The sequence below is a fragment of the Narcine bancroftii genome, chromosome 2 (genome assembly GCF_036971445.1).
Source record: "Narcine bancroftii isolate sNarBan1 chromosome 2, sNarBan1.hap1, whole genome shotgun sequence".
Taxonomy (NCBI): Eukaryota; Metazoa; Chordata; class Chondrichthyes; order Torpediniformes; family Narcinidae; genus Narcine; species Narcine bancroftii.
In genome coordinates, this window is record NC_091470.1 from 81,368,714 (window position 1) to 81,390,599 (window position 21,886).

At 43.2% G+C, this 21,886-nt stretch overlaps 1 protein-coding gene across 5 annotated transcripts in view; it reads right to left on the reverse strand.

The window, feature by feature from the left end:
* The window catches only part of eif2ak4 (eukaryotic translation initiation factor 2 alpha kinase 4), a 147,936-nt gene that overhangs the window by 57,580 nt on the left and 68,470 nt on the right, over positions 1-21,886 (reverse strand). For 4 of the 5 annotated variants that reach the window (XM_069917245.1, XM_069917244.1, XM_069917248.1 and 1 more), the window contains 5 exons: positions 21,323-21,395; positions 19,700-19,741; positions 12,939-13,037; positions 8,764-8,886; positions 4,655-4,759 (listed from right to left, as the gene is read on the reverse strand). In XM_069917245.1, the coding sequence (XP_069773346.1) occupies positions 4,655-4,759; positions 8,764-8,886; positions 12,939-13,037; positions 19,700-19,741; positions 21,323-21,395 (442 nt within the window). The remainder of the gene's footprint in view (positions 1-4,654; positions 4,760-8,763; positions 8,887-12,938; positions 13,038-19,699; positions 19,742-21,322; positions 21,396-21,886) is intronic. The other variant, XM_069917246.1, reaches the window with a different exon arrangement.

A 21,886-nucleotide genomic window follows, 5' to 3' on the forward strand; every position in this document is an offset into this window, starting at 1 on the left:
ACAGCCGTGGGCTCTGAACGGGCTTTGAATGGCCCGTTGAGGGAGCCAATGGGGAGTTTTTATTTGAAGACTCATGACTGCAGGCCTGCATCCAAGAGAGCAACGCCTATAAATCAGCAGCAACCAGGAGGGACTGCAGACTTCGGGGAAGCGGAGGACTGGAGCAGGACACCAGATCACCCCCAGTCTGAGAGGGAGAATTGGAGGAGACAACCTGCGGGGATGGTGACCACGGCGGCAGACCAGTGAGGGGGCTCTGCGGCTGAGGGAGCAGTGGGGCTGCAGGTGACTCGAGGTAAGGAACCTGTGGGCTGCTGTCAGGAGATTCACGCCAGGGTGCGGCCTGCTGGAGACTGGTTCAAACTGACTGGCGGGGTACCATGTATCGGAACCAGGATGTGAGGAAGTGCCGAGGCCGCTGAAGGGTTCCTGGCCATGTAGATTTCAGATTTAGAGCTCAGTTGGTAGCACTGGAGGCGACACTCTACAGACACTCAGTGACTCTGGGGGACTCTCTTTGCTTCTCTCTCTCTCTGACTGTAAGATGTGCTTAAGCAATTTCTGCCGGTGGAAATCTGTCCTCCTTGCAGCAGCAAAAGGATATATCATGTAATATGACGGTGTTTTATTACTCTTTGATGATAAACCCTCCCATATCGAAAACATCTGCAAGGAACGCTGCTGTCGGGGAGCAGCAACAATCATCAAAGATCCAAATCATCCAGGACACTCTCTGTTCTCACTGCTACCATCAGGGAAGAGGTGTAGGTGCCACAAGACGTGCACCACCAGGTTCAGGACCAGTTGCTCCCCCTGCACCATCAGACTCCTCAACGATAGACTCAGAGACTCATTTAAGGATTCTTACTTTGCACATTATTTACTACTGAATTTTTTTTTTCTGTATGGCACAGTTTATCTTTCTTTCCTGTTTACATTTTTTTCTTTTGTATACATATCTTTCTTCTTGTGTCCAGTTTACAGTAACTGATAAGTAGAAATTCTGCCTGGCGTGCAGGTAAAAGGAATGTCAGGGTTGAATGTGATACCATTTATGTACTCTGACAATAATTTTGAACTTTTGAGTGTTGAACTGAAGCTCTGGTTCTTTATTTACTTTGTGAGGTAAGTTTACATATGGTAATATACTTGTGTAAAACTTCATCCCATATAAAAGTCAACCTATTATTTTTGGCCAAAGAGTTTGAAATTTTCTATACATCTCATGTAAAAGTCAATCTTTATCTCTCACCTCAGCCCTGGAAGCCCACAGGCCGGAACTCCTGACACCTCTATGCAGATTTCCCACCTTGTCTCTACCGCCCACTGATCAGGCCTCCCGACAACACAGATACTTACTGCAGTTCCGACCTCCCAGGTACTGGCGTCCAGTTCAACTCCCTCGCCAGTTCCCATACCCTCAGCCCCTGTGCAGCTGACATGTCGGATACGTCCACTGTTGGATCCCACAAGCTCTGCCCCCCTCCCACCACTCCTTACTCTTCCCTATCCCCTCACATCTTTCCTTACTCAACCCCCCATCTACTCCTTTGTGTTTTTAATCAATCATGGGCGCTGTGGACTTTTGTGTTTTACTCTTATGGATTTTGTTAGGACGTGTGTGATGCGCAGATTCTGTATTATTTCTTTAATTCATTGTGTTTTTGATCATTATTTGTTTAGAAATCATTTGGACCTGCTACTGATACAGTGTTTTAGATTCAAGTGTGAATTTCAGCCCCTCAAAAGTAGTACCATGTAATAGTCGACCTCGTAAATGGAACACCCAACCCCAACCAACCAATTTTCCCCTGCAACCGTGTCTGCCTGTCCCGCATCGGACTTGTCAGCCACAAACGAGCCTGCAGCTGACGTGGACATTACCCCTCCATAAATCTTCGTCTGCGAAGCCAAGCCAAAGAAGAAATGGAACATTAAAAAATGGTCCAGAAAATTCAACTTTTATACAAGTACATGCAGCAAGCCAGTCTCATTTTCTTTGAGGAGGTTATAGGAATAAACAAAAGGTAATATATTCAGACCCTGTTATACTGTGCAAGGCTAATCTAAATCTCTACAACATTCACCTACTATTGATACCCTTACAACTCTAGCGATCTCAGTCTTCAAAGAGTTTAACATTTCCAAGTCCCTCTGTGTGACAAGGACTTCCTGGGTCCACCCAGAAGTGGCTCCATCATTTTAATTATTGGTCGCCCAGGGATACTCTCGCTTATGCCACATCAAATCCTCTTAAGTATCTCCATTAGCTCCTGCTTCAACCTTTAAATCACAAGAATATGTTCAACCCACTCTCATTTTTGCCTTCAGGGAACTTTGTGGTCCAATCATTCAGAACTCAAATACATATTTTACTAACAGATCATAAAATTAGGATGAAAACATTAAAAAGGATAATTAAGTTTCTCGGAAAGAAAATGAAATAAATAACATCAACAGCTTCTGCAAAAATACTGACTTCAGAAACCCCAGAGATTCAGCTTCTGGATCTCCAGATGATGCTTGCCACATCCCTTTCAAACTCACCAAGCCCCTGGTTCAAGCACTCCCTTCCAATCCACTGGGGTCCCAGTCGTCAACTTTCCCTTTAGCTCACTAGGGCTCCAGAGTCTGGGTTCCCTTTACACTGTCTGAACTCCATTTCCCACACTCCATTTAAGCTCACTGGAACCTCAATTCCCATGCTCCCATAAAATGACCTGGTCTCTGCTTAATATACTAGATTCAAATATACTAGGTTCATTGGAAAATTTATTAAAAGACTGTGTGACTTCTAAAAAAAATTAACTGTATTTTGGGAGTTTTATGGGAAATAATATCCAATCATTTGGAAATCTGCTGGTGCAGCACCAAATTCCAGATATGACTAATTTTGGTGTAAAAAGCTTCTGTTGAGATTGCTTGACCAGGAAGGAAGGGGTTAAGAGCAAGGTCTTGTAAGGAGACATTCTTGTCTTCCTTATGTTGAATCAACAAAGGGCCTCTCACCTGAAATTCCAGGGAGACCTGAAGTCACTATTTCCTTCTTTGGTGAGGGACAAATAGGCTCCAACAGGTGAACCACCACTTCTCACAAGCCAAGACCACTGAGCAATGACATTATTTTGGGAATACAAAGGGATGAAGGGAAGAACTATGCCAAATTGGGGGGTGGAGGGGAAATCTCCTGCATCTTCATCTTCTAAACAATATAAAAGAAAATCCTCAATTTCAACACATAAATGTTGGGAAAGTTCAAGAGTGGCTTCCCTAAACTAATTCGTTCTTTCTTTGGCTTGGCTTCACGGACGAAGATTTATGGAGGGGTATGTCCACATCTGCTGCAGGCTCGTTGGTGACTGATAAGTACGATGCGGGACAGGCAGGCACGGTTGCAGCAGTTGCAAGGGAAAATTGGTTGGTTGGGGTTGGATGTTGGGTTTTTCCTTCTTTGTCTTTTGTCAGTGAGGTGGGCTCTGCGGTCTTCTTCAAAGGAGGTTGCTGCCCGCTGAACTGTGAGGCGCCAAGATGCACGGTTGGAGGCGAGATCAGCCCACTGGCAGTGGTCAATGTGGCAGGCACCAAGAGATATCTTTAAGCAGTCCTTGTACCTCTTCTTTGGTGCACCTCTGTCACGGTGGCCAGTGGAGAGCTCGCCATATAACACGATTTTGGGAAGGCGATGGTCCTCCATTCTGGAGACGTTACCCACCCAGCGCAGTTGGGTCTTCAGCAGCATGGATTCAATGCTTGCGGACTCTGCCAGCTCGAGTACTTCAATGTTGGTGATGAAGTCATTCCAATGAATGTTGAGGTCGGAGCGGAGACAGCGCTGATGGAAGCGTTCTAGGAGCCGTAGGTGATGCCGGTAGAGGACCCATGATTCGGAGCTGAACAGGAGTGTGGGTATGACAATGGCTCTGTACACACTGATCTTCAGGTGGTTGTTTTTCCAGACTCTTTTGTGTAGTCTTCCAAAGGCGCTATTTGCCTTGGCGAGTCTGTTGTCTATCTCTTTGTCGATCCTTGCATCAGATGAAATGGTGCAGCCGAGGTAGGTAAACTGGTTGACCGTTTTGAGTTCTGTGTGCCCGATGGAGATGTGGGGGGGGGCTGGTAGTCATGGTGGGGAGCTGGCTGATGGAGGACCTCAGTTTTCTTCAGGCTGACTTCCAGGCCAAACATTTTGGCAGTTTCCGCAAAACAGGACGTCATGCGCTGGAGAGCTGGCTCTGAATGGGCAACTAAAGCGGCATCGTCTGCAAAGAGTAGTTCACGGACAAGTTGCTCTTGTGTCTTGGTGTGAGCTTGCAGGCGCCTCAGATTGAAGAGACTGCCATCCGTGAGGTACCGGATGTAAACAGCGTCTTCATTGTTGAGGTCTTTCATGGCTTGTTTCAGCATCATGCCGAAGAAGATAGTAAAGAGGGTTGGTGCAAGGACGCAGCCTTGCTTCACGCCGTTGTCAATGGAGAAGGGTTTGGAGAGCTCATTGCTGTATCTGACCCGACCTTGTTGGGTCAGATACTAATACAAGTAACAGAAATAACCCACACAACAGATATAACTAATTGTGGGCAACAGAACAGAAAGCACTGATGTTATAATTTATGTGACAAACTATGCACTTAATAATTTTAAAGTCACTTCTTACCACATTAGCAAGGTGATCTGTGGCTAAGCCAAAGTCTCCTATTTTCACATGATCATAGGAATCGAGGAAAATATTAACAGGTTTCAGATCCCTATGAATCATTCCCTGAAATAAGAAAGAACAGAACAGTTGGTCAGAAATTGGTCAGAGTTCATCCAAGAACATTATCTGGAGAACCAATCAAGATTCAGATTTGATTCAGGAAAAGCACATTTAATTCAAACTTTGGACTATCTTTCCAAATGATAATGTTTCAATTTGCAATATCTACATTTTTTTTCTTCAGAAGGCGGTATGGTTGGTGTAGGCAGCACAATCAGTGAAGGGGCTAGCACAATGCCTTTACAGCGCCAGTGATCGGGACCAGGGTTCAAATCCTGTGCTGTCTGTAAGGAGTTTGTGTATTCTCCCCATGCCTGCATGGGTTTTCACTGGGGGATTCAGTTTCCTCTCACCATTCAAAAAAAGTACCAGGGGTGTGGGCTGAAATGACCTGTTACTATGCTGTATGTCTAAATTTAAACATTTCTAAAAACTATTACTTTCCCTCATCTTGCCCATTCTTTCTCTATAAAACCCCACTGATATTCCCTTAAGATCTAGGACATAGGTGAACTTGAATGGAAAATAACGGTACAGTCTCTGATTGCATATATAAATCACTCAAGTCTCGGTATCCAAGAATAACAAAATAATTCCAGCTTTTCTTCTGCAATCCATCTTCTCATGCCCTGATTTCTTTCCCCCTCCATCCCTATTCTCCTGCTTGAGAGGTAATAGAACCAAGGGTCGTAGTCTCAGAATACATTTAGGACTAAGATGAGAAAAACTTTATTTACTCAGGAGGCTGGTAAACTGTGGAATTGTCTACCCAGAGGGTTTTGGAAGCAAGTTTGCTGAATATTATCTATAAAGGGAAAACACAACAATGTAGCTGTCTCAGTGCTCCAGTGACTTGGGTTTAGCTCTGTCCTCCAGTGTAGAACTTGCACATTCTCCCTAATACCTCCTGGGCTACTCCCAGATGCTCCAGTTTCCTCTCTTGTTCATCTTGGTAGATAAGTTAGTTTCCACACTTCCCCTGGTGTAGGTGTGTTACAGGAAATGGTCATATGAGACAAAGCAGGACACAGGAAAGTAAATGGGATTGGTGGGAATACTCAGGGCCAAATAGGCTTGACAGCCTCCTGATGTGAGAAAATACGAGAGGTAATTGAAGAGAAATATTTTTTGGCACAGAGAGCAGTGCGGGCTTTGGGGAGAGAGCAAGAATCAAGCCCAAACCACTGGTTCTCAACACTTTTACATCCACAGGCCACCTTACAAATTTCTTTATTTACCCTGCACTACCTATAATAAACCCATTCAGTGGGGAGGGAGCTGCTGAGAATACTTCATGGACCACTGATGGGATTTTTGTATTGGTGGGAAATATTTTTGAGAATTTTCATGTAACATAATAACATTATAGCATAGTACAGGGCCTTCAGCTCATGGTGTTGAGCTGATTTACCATTGTTGCCTTTGTTGTCAGATTTACCCCTCTGGTTTACATATTAACCGTATGCCATATCAGAAACATTTATCTATGCCGGGTCGCCAAGGGCCAGCTAGAAGAAGCTCGTGGACCACCAGTGGTCTGAAGACTGATATAAATGCACTGAACCATGATCACACTGAAAGGTGCAGCACTGTCACAGAGCCACTTCTGTGTTCTGAATTAACTTTGCCCATCTCTCTTGCGTCCTTTCATCTGTGGCCGAATCCTTCGCCCATTCCTTTGCTGTTGCCAAGATCAATTATTTCAGCACACTCTTTCCTGCCCTCCACAAGTTTCAGTTACCAGGAGCTTTTGTCATGCCCTCCCTCACGCCACCATTCGATGATTAGTCCACCACAGCAACTGCTCATCCAATGATTGGCCCTTTGTGCAGCGAAGCCTCGATTGAACACCTTTATCCTTGTTTTAAATCTTTGCTAACTCCACACATTTTTTTTGCAGCTTTACAACCTTCCAAAATCTTCAAACTTCTTCAGTTTGACTTCATCCAAGACCAATGAAGAATGAAAGAAGTGCAATACAAAGTCAAGGAAAACAGAACAGCCACAAAATAAAAATAAATTCTGAAAATGCTTATTGCAGGCCATAATGATAAACTCACGACTAATGTTGAAGTGGCAAAAAGCATTTATTGAAATGTATCTGATTTGAAGGATTTCAGCTAGAGTCTGGAGAGGCTAGGTTCTCCTGGGAACAAGAAAAGTGCAAGGATACTCGATGGAAGTGTACCACATTGTGGCGGTAAGAGAAGTGCACTTTCCATTAGGAAATGGTTTACGGACTGGGAAATAGAAATTTCAAGTGATGTCCAATAGGTGCAAGAGAGGTACGAAATAAATATGTTTAAAGCAAAGGGAAGATGTGATCAACAAGCTGCTGACCTGGAGCCTCAAGAAATTGCAGATGCTGCATTCTGGAGCTAAAAACAAACTGCTAGTGAAGCTCAGCAGGTCAGACGGCATCTGTAGAGGGAAAGGGACATGTCCTGAAACAGGGTCCTGACCCAAAACATTTATAATCTTTCTCTCCACAGATGCTGCCTGACATGCTGAGTGCCTGCAGTAGTTTTCTACTGCCCACCAATCCTGTTGAAAAGCCCTGACTGATTCCGTTGGCATTGTCCTCACAGGCAGGGTGTGGCGGATTGTAACTATCCTGGAGCTTTCCCTGCACAGTTTCTCTGAGGCTTTCCCAGCAAGTACAAAAATCAGACGCAACTTCATGGAAGTGCGACAACTGTCTACAACCTGGAGCAGAAACAGCAGTGCCGATTCATTGCCATGGTTCACCAAGACCACTCAGACTGGCAGTGGGAAGCAGTTCTGAACCACTGGCATTCACAATTTATACAAAGGATTTGGATTCAGAAATCAGTGACATGATTTCTAAAGTTGCATTCAGAACACTAATTAATCTGAAAACGAATGGGATAAAATTCTAGAAGTCAACTTGCAGGTGAGTGTCTAGATGACAAAATGAATTTCAATGGAGACAACTTCAAGGCCGGTGTATTTTGGCAGGAGCAGGATGAGAAACGTGCACTGCTATGACAGATGGAGGAGGCACGAAGAGGGCAAATGTAAGGGCAGTGTGGGGAAGGGGCACAGTCTGCAGCAGTCCTTCTCATCCTTTTTCAGCTATGCCTCCCTCCCCCCAGGACCCTGCTCAAAGTTTATGGGTCTCCTTCCCTGTGAAGCATTTAAGTTTTGGTTTATTTCGTATTTCTCTCCTTCCGACAACATGAAAAACAAAAATTGAAGTTACGTGAGGTGAAAAGAAAACAAGGCTTTTACTTAAATGTGCTGTGGCCCCCAGAGAGAATGGCTGGTCTGGAGTCCTTCCGTTAGTAGGCATTGGGGACTGAGACCGAGGGTAAGGGTAAGCCCCTCAAACAACAGAGGGGGAAATAATAACAAGGTGCCACAGTGTTGGAAATTGTGTAAATAAAAATGTATGAAACAATGTACAGTGATGGAAATGTATAGATACAGAACTAAGGGTGGGAAGAGACATTTGAATGGTTTTCCTTTGGTAAACAATTTATTGTGAATAAAGTCTATTTATGGTTAAAAAACCAGATACACAAATCATTGTAAAATGTCACACAAGTTCATTCCAATAAGATAACACGACTTCTATTAAGGTGCAAAATAGATTTAGATGGATCTAGCAGAACTGAGAGAACATACTGATTCTACCTCAAAATAAAAAGCTCTCTGTGGAAGGTGGGTGGACAGAGTGACTTGCCATCGATCCTCAAACTAGTGAAGGGTTTCATAAAATAGATGTATAAATAAATGTTTTTATTTCTGAGTAATCCACAGAAGGAAATGCTAGTCAAGTTTCAATAGGAGCATAACTGGTAGTAAGAGCAGTCTCAATGCTGGCTAACTGTAGCCATATAGATACAAAGCCACATCTGTGGTCATTTATTTATAGCTGACTGACTAAGTGGTCATTAAATCTAACCTCTAACCTGGATGTCTTTAATTTTTAAAATTCTCTCTCAAGGACATAATGTATATTGAAAGCCTAAAGCCAAACCAACCTGTTCGTGGATGTAGGCCAGGCCATCAAGGATTTCCCGGAACAGCCTCCAAAGAAGGTTGGTGTCTCCAAACAGTCCATGGTCGATGGCATCTCGTAAAGTGCTTTTCTCACAGTATTCCATCTGAAACAACCAAGTAAGAGCAATGTGTGTAATAGCAGTGTCATCACGAGCTTTATATCTCAGATTCAAGTCTTTGGTATTCCAAAAGATCAGTTCTTTAAATGAAATGCAACCACAGCTCTATCTCACTGAGTCAGCACAATTACAGATCTTTCAGCCAAGTTGGCACATGAGCTTGACTTCATATTATGTATGTGTGTACAGTTACAGATCCTGGCAGGTGGGGAATTTTGCCGTGGATTTTCTCAGAACTTCTCCCATTCACCAGAAACTCTGGAAGCCACAAGGAAGTGTGCTATGGCACGCTGCTGGTGTGGGCAGAGGGCAAGGAAGCTCATGTCCCCTGCCTGCCAGGATGCAGTGGGACAGTTCCAATTGGCTTAACTTGCTACGCAGCACAAATCCCTGTCTGCTTCGCAAATGGCCACAAGACACGACTGATAGAAAGCTGATGGAGGTGAAGAGTGAAATAGTGAAATATCTCATCACATCCTCATCCTTGTTTGCTTCATTATTTATCAATCACATATGATCTGCAACAGTTATGTAGGTACTTTTGTCAATTTTTACACAGCAAGATCCAAATGTACATTATCATTAAATAATGACAGTACTGCCAAAGCTGCTGTAAGTAACAGTAGCGTTGCCACTGGTGCAGACGTGAGAGAGTGGAGATACAGGCTGCTCCGCAGGATCCAACTGCCTGATCTTAATGTCGATGGCTCCGTACAGGCTTTAAACAGCCTGCTAAAGGAGCCGATGATGTTTTTAACTAAAATCCTGTAGTGCCTGTGCTGGGTAGCAGCAAAGAGGGGTTGCAGACTCTGGGAGAGCAGCGAATGGGTGCTGGGAACCAGGAGTGGGGAGAACACCCCTCGACCCCCACCCAGCCCATTGAGAAGGAGAAGCATAGGAGACAACCTATCAGCTCCTGCTTGAGCAGCGCCATGGATCCATTCCAATTCAACCATCGCAGTAACAGGCAGTTGCCATCTCACTGCCTCTACACAAAGCTCTGGAACATCTGAACAGCAAAGATGCATTCATCAGGATGCTCTTTATTGACTACAGTTCAGACCAAAATTGATCAACAAACTCCAAGAACTGGGACTCAAAACCCCACTTTGTAACTGTATCTTGGATTTTCTCACCTCCAGACCTCAATCAGTGAGGATCGGCAAGAACATCTCCAAATCTCCATCAGTACTAGAGCACCACAGGACTGTGTTCTTAGCCCCCTGCTCTACTCATTTTACACCTACATCTGTGTGGCTCGATACAACAATAACACCATCATCTACAAATTTGCTGACGGTACCATGGTAGTGGGTTGTATAAAAAGGGCCAATGAGTCAGTATAAAGGAGGGAGATTGAAAACTTGGTTGAATGGTGCACCAACAACAACCTCACACTCAGTGCCACCAAAACCAGGAACGACTGTTCACTTCATGAAGAGAAAACCAGAGGTGTAGAATCCAGTGATCATTGGGGGAAATGAGAGGTGGAGATTTAAGTTCTTGGATGTCACCATCTCAGAGTATCTTTCCTGGACCCAACACACCAATGGCATCATGAAGAAAACATGTCAGTGCTTCTACTTCCTCAGGAGTTTATGGAGGTTTGGTACAACCCCAGAAACCCTGGCAAATTTCTATAGATGTGTGGTGAAAGTGTGCTGACTGGCTGCATTAATGGAGACACCAATACCACTGAGTGGAAAACCCTGCAAAAGGTAGTGGACATAACCCAGGACATCACAGGCAAAACCCTACCCACTATTGAGAACATCTACAGGGAACACTGCCGTTGGAGAGCAGCAGCAATCATCAAGGATCCACGCCACCCAGCACACGCTGTGTTCTCACTGCTGCCAACAGGAGACAGGTATAGGTGCCACAAGATTCACATCACAGGTTCAGAAACACCTGCTACTTTTAAGAACTCTTACTTTTGCACTTCATTGATTTTTTTTTCCTCTCTGTATTGGTTTGTTTACATTTTTTATTTCTTTACACATGTAAGCTGTGTATGGTTTTCTTTAGCACTACAAATAAGTGGTAATTTTCCCTTACCTGCAGGAAAAATAATCTCAAGGTGTCATGTGTGTACTCTGAAAATAAATCTGAATCCAACAGGACAGTGACCAGTGATAGACTCAGTGGCTGAAGGACTCACACAGTTTGTAAGCTGCTGCCAACTAGCTCATGAGCAGCAGGTATCGGAACTTTGATTTGAGAGGGTGCTGAGGGCAAGAAGGGCCTCGGACACTAAAGGCTTCCTGATCGTTTTGGAGGTTTGGATCTGGAACTCAGGTTGCCAATGGAGTCTGTGAGGCAGGGGGAGGATTAGGGGTGAATCCATGGACACGCAGTGTCTCTGAAGGGATTCTCTTTTGCTCTCTCTTGGTTCCATTGTACTTTAAAAGCTGTGCTCCACCTGGCGTTCATATCTGCCCTTTGCTGAGGCTCCTGCAGTGGTGCAATGGCAATCCCCATGATACTGGAGTGAACAGAGGCAACATGCAGTGGCTGCCCCATGGCCTGATGTTGGGCAGGCTGGCTCCATACCAAGACATGCAACAATGACATTGCTTTAATCATAGGGGTAGGAGAGCATCTCTCCATCCCAGCAGAGGGGTGGGAGGGGTCACCCGGTCCCAGTAGAAGGATGGGAGGGTTCACCACAGGTAACCAGCACAGCATAGCTGCCAGTATCAAATATCAAATAATTACTCCTTTTAGTGGAAACACATCCTGAGCACCCTGTGGCCCCATCACTTCAATTAAGTCATTCAGATCTACCTTTGAGTGTTAGGCCTTTAGCCCTTCAGGTCACCAGTCTTCAAGTACAGGACTTATTCAGAGGTAGTAAGTTCCACATCTCCACCACTCTCTTGTTAAGTGTTACTTTACTCCTCAAGCCCCTCTTGCTAAAGGATATCGCTCCTTCCTCTTTATTTATTCTCAGCCTTTAATTCAGTCTTTCCTCAACCTCTTCCCAAAAGTAAAAACCAGCCATATCCCTGCAAAAATATCAAACTAAAGGCATAGCTCTTGTCTTTTTCTCCCTGCCTTATAAAATTCTCCTGCCTTTTCTGATCCTGTTGTCCTCAATCAACTGGATCCAGCATACATGCTGTGGTCCATCTCACATTGAATGCAATTTCAAGACAATGTTCCTGCCTCAGTGTAGAAAGAAAACATACTTCCTCACATCCCTTAACATTCTCCTATTTACTGCATATTGCTTAACCTTGCAGTACCTTCCCAAATGCATCACTTTGCCCATCTCCAGAGTAAAGTGGCCAGACTGACAACAGTTTCCTGTCTAAATCTTCCTTCCTGTTAATACACAGCCAATTCTTTCTCTCCTCATCAAATATCTTGATCAAGCCGTCTGTACTAAAATCGAGACCATTAATGAAAGAGATTGATTCCAAAGAATGTGGAAATTCACAGGATACAAGTACCCTGAGGCAAAAATACCTGTCAGCCCTATTTCCTGCCAATGAGTCAATTTTGGATCCAATTTGTCACTCTCCAAAGAGGATTTTAGCCTTTTTTTTTGCTCATCAAGCCGAAAGCCAAACTATAACCCATGTAGAGTGTATCCAACATATTGCCATCATCAACCTTCCTCCACTTCTTACTGCTTGCTCAAAACAGTCAAACAAGTTAGTTAGATAAAGCCTTTCCTTAAATCCAAGCTAGCAGTCCCCAATTAATCCACATCTTCCTAAATGTAGGTAAATACTGTCCGTCAGAGTTCATCAACACCACTAAATTTACTGGTAGTAATTACTTCACTTATCCCTTTAATTCAACAGTACAACACTCTCCATTACTAAATGTACAAACTGTGCACAATTTAATTGTTACTCAAATACACAAACATTGCACAGTCTGGAACATGCCCTTCCCTTTCCACAGATACTGCCTGACCTGCTGAGTATTACCAGCACATTTTTTCAGATTTGTATCATGTACAGTTTTTTTTTAATTATTTACTGGGATACATACAAGCAGGCAAAATATGCAAAATTTGGATTTACCTGAATGTACAAATAGTGCACGATTTGTGGCACCGGCATTATCTCTGTTCTCTCCACCTTCCCATTGCCTGGGTCCTTATTACTCACAGCTTCTCTGCTCTGTCAGCAAACAGATGATCATAATTTATTATCACACTGTAAGTCAAGTAGTCTGAGGTGTTAGCAAACATAACACACTCAAGCCATTGTTAGGACAAGAAGAAAATCCACATATTTGTTAAGAATCAAACATATGCAAGTAACCTTCTCAAAGAATTATTGCCAAGTCACCAGTGAAATCTTAGCAAGTGATATTATGCTCGAGTTAGTAGATTGTAATGCAGCCCTGTGGGTTACTGGGGATTTGGTCCTTGCCCTATCTTCTCAGACATGGGACTCTCAGCTTCATAATTAATTGCAACCCCAATTTACGAGTCTGTAAAGGTCAGTTACATCCTGCCTTTCCCTGGTTTTCAAGTGGTGTGGTTGGTAACCTTTAGGATTATTCAAGTATCAAGCTCATATAATATATTTATTGTTGTGGCAATGTTTTAGAAGAATTGCCAAGGTAGAATATAAACACAAAATCTCATTGGAATAGGCCATTTGGACGCTCAAACCTATTCCACCATTCAATGAGATCATGTGACTTGACTTAACCATGACTCTTATGTTCCTGTCTGCCTCCATAACTTTTAACCCCCTTGCTTATCAAATCTATTTACCTCTGCCTCAGAAACATACAAAGTCACTGCTTTCACTGGCCTTTGACAAAGAGTGTTTCAAAGACTTAAAATAGAAATAAAATTTTTCATCTCTGGCTGACATGGAGTTAGCGACATTAGTTCAAGATTCCCCCACAGGAAGGTATAGTCCCTGCACATCCACCTTGTCAAGATCACCTACATTTCAATCAAATCCCCCTCACTCTTCTAAATAAAAGCAGATACAAGCTTCACCAATCCAACCTTTCAGAGATCAGAAAAACCTGTCAGATGCAAAAAAATTAAAAAAAACTTTTGGGAGAGGCTGCCAGACACTTTCCACTGAGGTTGGGTGAGACAAGAACTAGGGGACATGGGTTAAGGGTGACAGGTGAAACGTTTAAAGGAATGTGAGGGGCAACTTCATGCAGAGTGGTGGAAGTGTGAAATGACCTGACAGCTGAGGTGGTGAATGCAGGCTTAATTTTGACGTTTAAGATACATTTGGATCGGTACATGGATGGGAGGGCTATGCCGGGAGATGGTCCAGGTGCGGGTCAATAGGAGTAGGCAGAATGTTTGGCACAGGCTAGATGGGTCAAAGGGCCTGGTGTTCTATGGTTCCATGGGAGTGTCTGGGATATTTGGAGAGTCACAGTCATACAGCAAAAGACAGGCTCTTCAGTCCAACTCATTCATCCTGACCAAACTGCCATTCTGGACTAGTCCCATTTGCCCGCATCTTTCCTGGTCCTTCCTATCCCTCTATCTATCCAAATATCTGAGCATTGTTGGTGTGCACTTTTTCATTTTCCTCTACCAGCTCATTCCAGATAAGGACTACCCTCTGAAGGAAATGAGTTGCTTGAATCTTTCCCCTCCCACCTTAAACCTAGGCCCTCGACTTCTAGATTAATCTCCCCCGGGAACAGGAATTCAATTTATCCATACCCTCATGATTTTATAAACCTCTACAAGACTGCCCTTCAGTCATCTACACTCTTAGGAAATAAAAACCCAGCCAATCCAATCTTTCCCCGTGTCAAAACCTCTCGTCCTAGCAACATTTGGTGAACTGTCCTCTGTACCCATTCCAATTTATTGCTGTCCTTCCTAAAGATGGGCAACAGTACTTCAAATCTGGTCTCACCTATGCCTTGTTCAGATGAATCACAACTTTTGATCTTCATACCCAGTCCAATGAAGGCCAGTATGCTAAATGCCACCTTCACCAATGTGTACACCTCAGTTGCTACTTTCAAGGAACTATCTATCTGTACCCCTACGTCTCGCTGTTCTACAACATTCCATTCACTGTGCAAGTCCTGTGCTGAGTTGACTTACCAAAAGGCAACACCTCCCATTTGTCAGTTAAATTCCATTAGCCACTCCATGGAGATCTTTCGTCACTGTCCAGATATCTAGTCCACCCCTGCTTGGATTCAACACTGAGTACTTCCTCAACCTGCACTGTGTTTATTATCCACCCATTTTAGAGTTAATGTTATGCTCTATTCTCCACATGCCTGTGCACCTCCACAGTGCAGTCTATCGCCTTTCCTTGCTCCTCCTTACAAACATGGACAGCTCCACTCTTCTCTTGCAATTCCTTACCCTTGTATTGTGCCCTCCCCACTCCCCTCCTATCCCATCCACCATGCTCTCCTATCCTGGCAAATCCTTGGAATGCTCATGCCACATCTTGGTTCCGAATATTAGGATGCTTGTTTCAGCAAGTCCAGTGTACATGTCAACAGAATGAAAAAATGTAGTGAATTCAGGAAATTGGCTACACTGAACTCCATTTGCAGCTCTCTGCTAATTTAGGCATGCTATGGCATGTAAATAGACCAATGAAAAGTGTATGACTGTTGGAAAGAGCAGATATAAGTCAAGTGAAATTCAATGCACCAAAGAATTAAGTGGTTTAGGAACAAGGCAAAATAAAGTGAACTATTAAAGAGGGGCAGGTGTTGAATGTTGCAGGGTAAGTTAATGAAAAGCAAACAGGATTTATTGTGGCGTGGAAGTATAGAACTGTTCACTCAAGTTTCCTTAAGGAGTCAAACAAACAGGCTATTCATCCCAACTTGTCCCTGGTAACCCAGGTATCTTCCTGAGATAGTCCTATTATGCTATATTTGGCCCATATCCCTCTAATCCATTCCTAACCATGAAATGGTCCAAATGGCTTTTAAACATTGCAATTGTAACAACCTCTCATTTCCTCATCCCATATTCCCTTTGTGTAAAAAATAAACTTACAGGTCCTCTTTCAATCTCTCCCCTTTCACCTTAAACCTATGCCTTCTAGTTTTGGACTCCCTCTATCCTTGGACAAGACTGTGAGATTCCATCATATCAATGCCCTCATGATTTTACCAGAGAAAGCAGAAAAAGGAGGCTAATAGCAATTATATACAGGGTCCCACCCAGCAGCCGGGATGAGGATTACAAAATACAATTGGAAATAGATAAGGAATGTCAGTAGGACAGCGTTACAATAATTATGGGGGATTTTAACATGAAAGTAGATTGGGAAAGTCAAGTCAGTTCAGGACTTCAGAGTTTGTGGAATGCCTATGGGATGGTTTTTTGGAGGAGCTTGTTGATGAGCCCACCAGCCGTTCTAGATTGGGCATTGTGTAATGAACCAAAGGTGATTACAGAGCTTAAGGCAAAGGAACACTGAGGAGGTAGTGATCACATACGATTGAGTTCACTTTGAAATTTGAAAAGGAGAGGTTAGAGTCCAATTTGTCAGTATTTCAGTGGAGTAAAAGGAATTACAGTCGCCCAAGAGAGGAACTGGCAACAGTCAATTAGAAAAAGCCACTAATGGGGAAGACTGCAGATCAGCAATGGCTGGAGTTTCTGCACGAAATGAGGAAAGTGCAGGACAGGTACATACCAACAAGAAAGAAAATTGTAAATAGAAAAATGAGACAGTTGTGGCTGACAAGGGGAGTTAAAGCCAAAGTAAAAGCAAAAGAGAGGGCAGACAAGGAAGCAAAAATAAATAGGAAGATAGAGAACTGTGAAACTTACAAAAATTTAGGGAAGACAACTAAGAAGGTGTTAACGAAGGAAAAGATGAATTATGAAAGGTGGTTAGCAAATAATATCAAACGGATACTAAAAACTTTTAAAAAATATATATAAAGAGTAAAAGCGTGATTAAAGTAGACATAGGACCGATAGAAAATGATGTTCGAGAAATTGTAATTGGAGACAAGAAAACAGCAGAGGAAATGAATGAATATTTGGATCAGTCTTCACTGTGGAAGACGTTAGTAGTATACTGCATACTGCACTCTCGTGACTCTCTGGGGAGAGAAGTGAATCGGTCAAGATCATATGAGAGAAGGTACTTGAGAAGCTAAATGGTCTAAGGGTAAATAAGTCTCCCGGACCGGATGGAATGCACCCTTTGGTTCTGAAGGAGGTGGCTGTAGAGATCGTGGAAACACTGGTAATGGTCTTCCAGGGATCAATGGAGTCTGGCATGGTTCCGATGGACTAGAGCAGGGGTGTCAAACTCAAATTCACAGAGGGCCAAAATTAAAAATTTGGACTAAGTCGTGGGCCAAACTAAATATTTATCGAAAATTTTCAACAACATCTGCATGTTTTCTCTTCTTTCAACATATGTAATGTTAAACTTTTTCTTATTAAAATAAATGTTTAATAATAGTTTTGGTTAAACTCTTTCCAGAAGAAGCATTAATAAATGAGAAATAAAATATTCAATAAATAATATTTCTCTATAGCCTTTAAGCTCCTTTTAAATGTATTTTTTTTCACAAGCCAACAAGTAAAAAAAATAACAATTTGCTTCAATGAAAATCCAATCTTTCAACTATGAACAGTCCAAAGTTAACCAAAGAAAATATTAATCCAAGCTTAGCTTGCTACACTGTGATTTACTCTGATGCACCCTGGTCTAAACCAGATACTTGGCATCTCTTCTTAGATCAAACTCTGGGGTCAGAGTTTGCCTCCCACCTGTCTTGAAAGGTCCTGTTTTTTTCTGTCTTTCGTTTGGCCATTTTTCGTAAGGGGTTTATTACATGTGAGTTGGGCGACAGGTCGCAGATGCTAATGAAAGTAAAGAGAGGAGGTGGGGGCGATTAACGGGCTGACGGGCCAGCGCCAACACATTTGCAAAGCATTCTGGGATTTGTAGTATTAGCTGTGCATGCGCTATACTGGCACGGCGGCCAGTGGGCCAGCTCTAATACATATTTGATATGATCTTGCGGGCCAAATATAATTATATCACGGGCCAAATTTGGCCCGCGGGCCTGAGTTTGACGTGTGGACTAGAGGATCGCAAATGTCACTAAGCTGTTTAAGAAGGGAGCAAGGCAGCAGAAAGGAAATTATGCAGCAATCAGCCTGACATCAGTGGTTTGGAAGCTTTTGGCGTCGATTGTCAAGGATGAGATTACGGAATACCTGGAGGTACGTGAAAAGATAGGCCCAAGTCAGTTTGGTTTCTTTAAAGAAAATCATGCCTGACAAATTTATTGTGATTTTTTGAAGCGATCACAAGAAGGTTGGACAGGGGAGATGCAATGGATGTGGCATATCTTGATTTTCAAAAGGCCTTCGACAAGGTGCCACACTTAAGGCTGCTAAACAAGATGAGAGCCCATGGAATTACAGGAAGGATGCTAGCATGACTGCAGCATTGGCTGGTCGGCAGGAAAAAGAGTAGGAATAAAGAGATCCTATTCTGGTTGGCTACCAGTTACCAGAGGTGTTGTGCAGAGGTCGGAGTTGGGGCCACTTCTTTTTACATTGTGTATAAATGATGTGGATTATGGAAAAGATGGCTAAATTTGCAGATGATACCAAAATAGGTGGTGGGGAGGTGGTGCTGAGGATACTGAAAGGCTGCAGAAAGACTTGGATAGATTAGGAGAATGAGCAAAGAGGTGGCAGATGAAGTATAATGTTAGAAAGTGTACGGTCATGCAGTTTGGTAGACGGGCAGACTAATATGTAGATAGGGAGAAAATTCAAATCTCTGAGGTGCCGAGGGACTTGAAGTCCTCGTGCAGGATGCCATAAAGGTTGACCTCCAGGTTGAGTTGGGGGTGAAGAAGGCGAATGCAATGTTGGCATTCATTTCTAGAATGATAGCATACAAGAACAGGGATGCAACATTGAGACTCGAAAGCACTGCTGAGACCTCACAGAGTACTGTACAGTTTTGGGCGAAGTATTTGAGAAAAGACGTGTTGGCTTTGGAGAAGATTCAGAGAAGATTTACTAGAATGATACCAGGAATGAAAGGGTAAGTATATGACAAATGATTGTCAACTGTTGGTCTGTACTTGTTGGAGTACAGAAGGATGAGGAGGGGGGGGCAACCTCTCAGAGGCATTTCAAATGCTGAAAGTCCTGGACAGAGTAGACGTGGCAAGGATGTTTCCCATAGTTGGGGATTCTTGAACCAGACGGCATAATTTCAGGATAAAAGGGCATTAATTTAAAACAGAGATGCAGAAAAATTTCTTTAGTCAGAGGGTCATGAGTCTGTGGAACATGTTGCCAAAGGTGGCTGGAGAAGTGAGGTTGTTTGAAGTATTTAAGGTAAATATTAACAGGTATTCAATTAGTCAGAGCATCAAGGGTTATGGAGAGAAAGCCAGGGAGTGGGGCTAAGTGGGTAGATGGATCAGCTCATGATTAGAATGGCAGACTCGATGGGCCACCTTCTGCTCCGAAAACTTGAGATTTTGTAAATTTAATACTTGAAAGGGGAGGGAAAGCAGTTTCGTAAAATAGGAAATTAGAATTTGTACTTGAAAAGAAAAAGTATAAACCATGATAAAATACAAATAAAATGAAACTAGATAGTTTTTTCAAAGAACCAGCAGCAATCCAATGCACAGAATGGCCTTCTTTTCTGTTGTTTGGCTCCACACAGATGTTATCCTGAATTAAAAGGATGTGTTGTTTTCTGAAAGCCACTGGAATCTGTCCATGTATGACGCTTCAATCCATCTTAACAAATCCCAGCATTTAGCACAACCACTAAACAGGACAGAGCTTGCAAGATACACATACCAGTTCAGAAGGGAATGAGAATAGGTCAATGGATCGGAAGTCCTAAAGAAGAAATAATATGGTGTTATAAATATGGTGCCCAATGGGCACAAACTGCTGAACCAGAATCCCAAATGGAAGATATGTAGTGACATGACAATAGTGGCAGCAGATCTCTGTGTTCATGCACCACGCTTGATGCAGTTTGCCAGCAACTGAATACAGCAACACACTACACCAGTTCCCTTGTAAGGTGGGACTACTTGAGATTAAAAGACAACTGATAATGCACCTGGTCTACAGATGATTCTATATAAAGCCTGTAGAACTATAAATAAAGCTTCAAAAACAGAGTTCACAACAGTGTCCAATTACATTCCTTATCTCTGTACCAGTTTCATACTTATTTCCCTATACCCCCACAAGGCATCAAAGATCATCATGGTGCGTCTTTTAAGGGCGCTGAATGCCTGCTGCTTTTCCCGGTTGGAAATCGTTTGCACACAGGCCCACACTCCCTTTCCCACTCATCAGGGTCCCAGTTCCCCGATGCACTAGGGCCCTGGTTCCCACACTCCCTCCCAATCACCAGGGCCCCAGTTCTCACACTTACCCCTCTCACTCACCATGTCCCCAGTTCCCCGACACACCAGGCTCCCAGTTCCCACACTCCCTTTCCCAGGGCCCCAGTTCCCACACTTTCTCCCACTCACCACGGCCCCAGTTCCCGCACTCCCCTTCACAGGGCCCCAGTTCCCACATTCCCCTTCCCAGGGCCCCAGTTCCCACACTCCCTCCCACTCACCAGAGCCCCATTTTCAGGATAACTAATTGTGTGTTCTAGATACTGTGCATTTATCAACAAATGGTGGAAATGCCCATATTAATTTTACTTTGCAGCTAAAAGCTGGTGAAGACTTTCTCTTCTTCGGATCAGGATCAGGCAAATCAGCTCAGTGGCACTGTCACCAACTGCAGCTCTTCTGAGTCTAGTTTTAAAAGAGCCAATAACAATGCAGTAGATGTCCAGAACTTCAGATGCCAGACCACCCAAGAATCTTGACCTCAAAACCTCCCAAACTTTTCAAATTTAGCGGGCTTTGTGTATGTGGAAGCACCACAGATGCACAATGACATTTTTATTTTTCTTTAATTCTACTCGTTTTGATAAATGAAGCATGCTTTATTTGCTCATGAATAAATTATCAACATTTACCGGTTCATTTCTTCTCCTTAAATTTGAATTTTAAAAGTACTGCCCAAGAATCCGGACCGACCGAATTCCCGAGCAGTCCGGATTTTCAGACTTCTACTGTATCTGGATTCTATATGTAGAAGATACCGAGTGTAACCGGGTAAAGGAAGATGATTAACACCAGAAATGCAGCACCACCTCAAGCCTGTACTGATCAGACAGTATTATTTCAATTTCCTCATATTATCAGGTTCAGTAAAACGCCCATATACCTTTCGCTACACAGTCATAGATCAAATAACAGCCAAATGTAAATTTAAACCTGGGCAACTCATCCACCTAAAACTGGGGAGAGCAGCGCCTGCCATCTATTACCTTCTGTCTCAGACGTGCGACTGCACCAAGCAGACGAGAAACTGAATATTCATGATAAAATTTTGGATCCTCACCATGGGGACATTGTTGCTGTTTTCATCGCCATTCTCAAAGATAATGTCACTGTCTGAATCAGTGTTGGCTTGTCTGCATATGCAAAGAGGACACTGAATATTAGCACACTGAGCAAGCAAAAGTACAAAACAGAACTCGAGTCAAGTCCCAATCGCACCCAAGGACCTCAAACACAAAAACTGCTGGAATTGGTGTTCAATTCAATATGTTTTTGGCCATTACATGTTATTTTATGGTGGCCTTAATTCTCTTTATCCAAAAGAGTCTACAACAAAAAGAAGGTAATGAGGAACCCCCGATTCCTGATGAATGGCCCTGGGTGTCCTTTAATTCCTATCCTTACTGCTCGACTTGCTGAGTTTCTCCGGCATCTGCAGATTTTCATATTCAACTCCAGTGAGGAATTCCGCTTTCAGGAACCACCAACTGAACACGTGCAACTCAGCTGCGAAATAGAATTGTGTAGTCTCGCTTTAGGCACTTTCAAGCAGGGAAAACACCCGTCTGTAAAGGCAGAGGTTCTTCACCCTTATGCCTAAAGACTTACCTCTCTGAATGTTCCG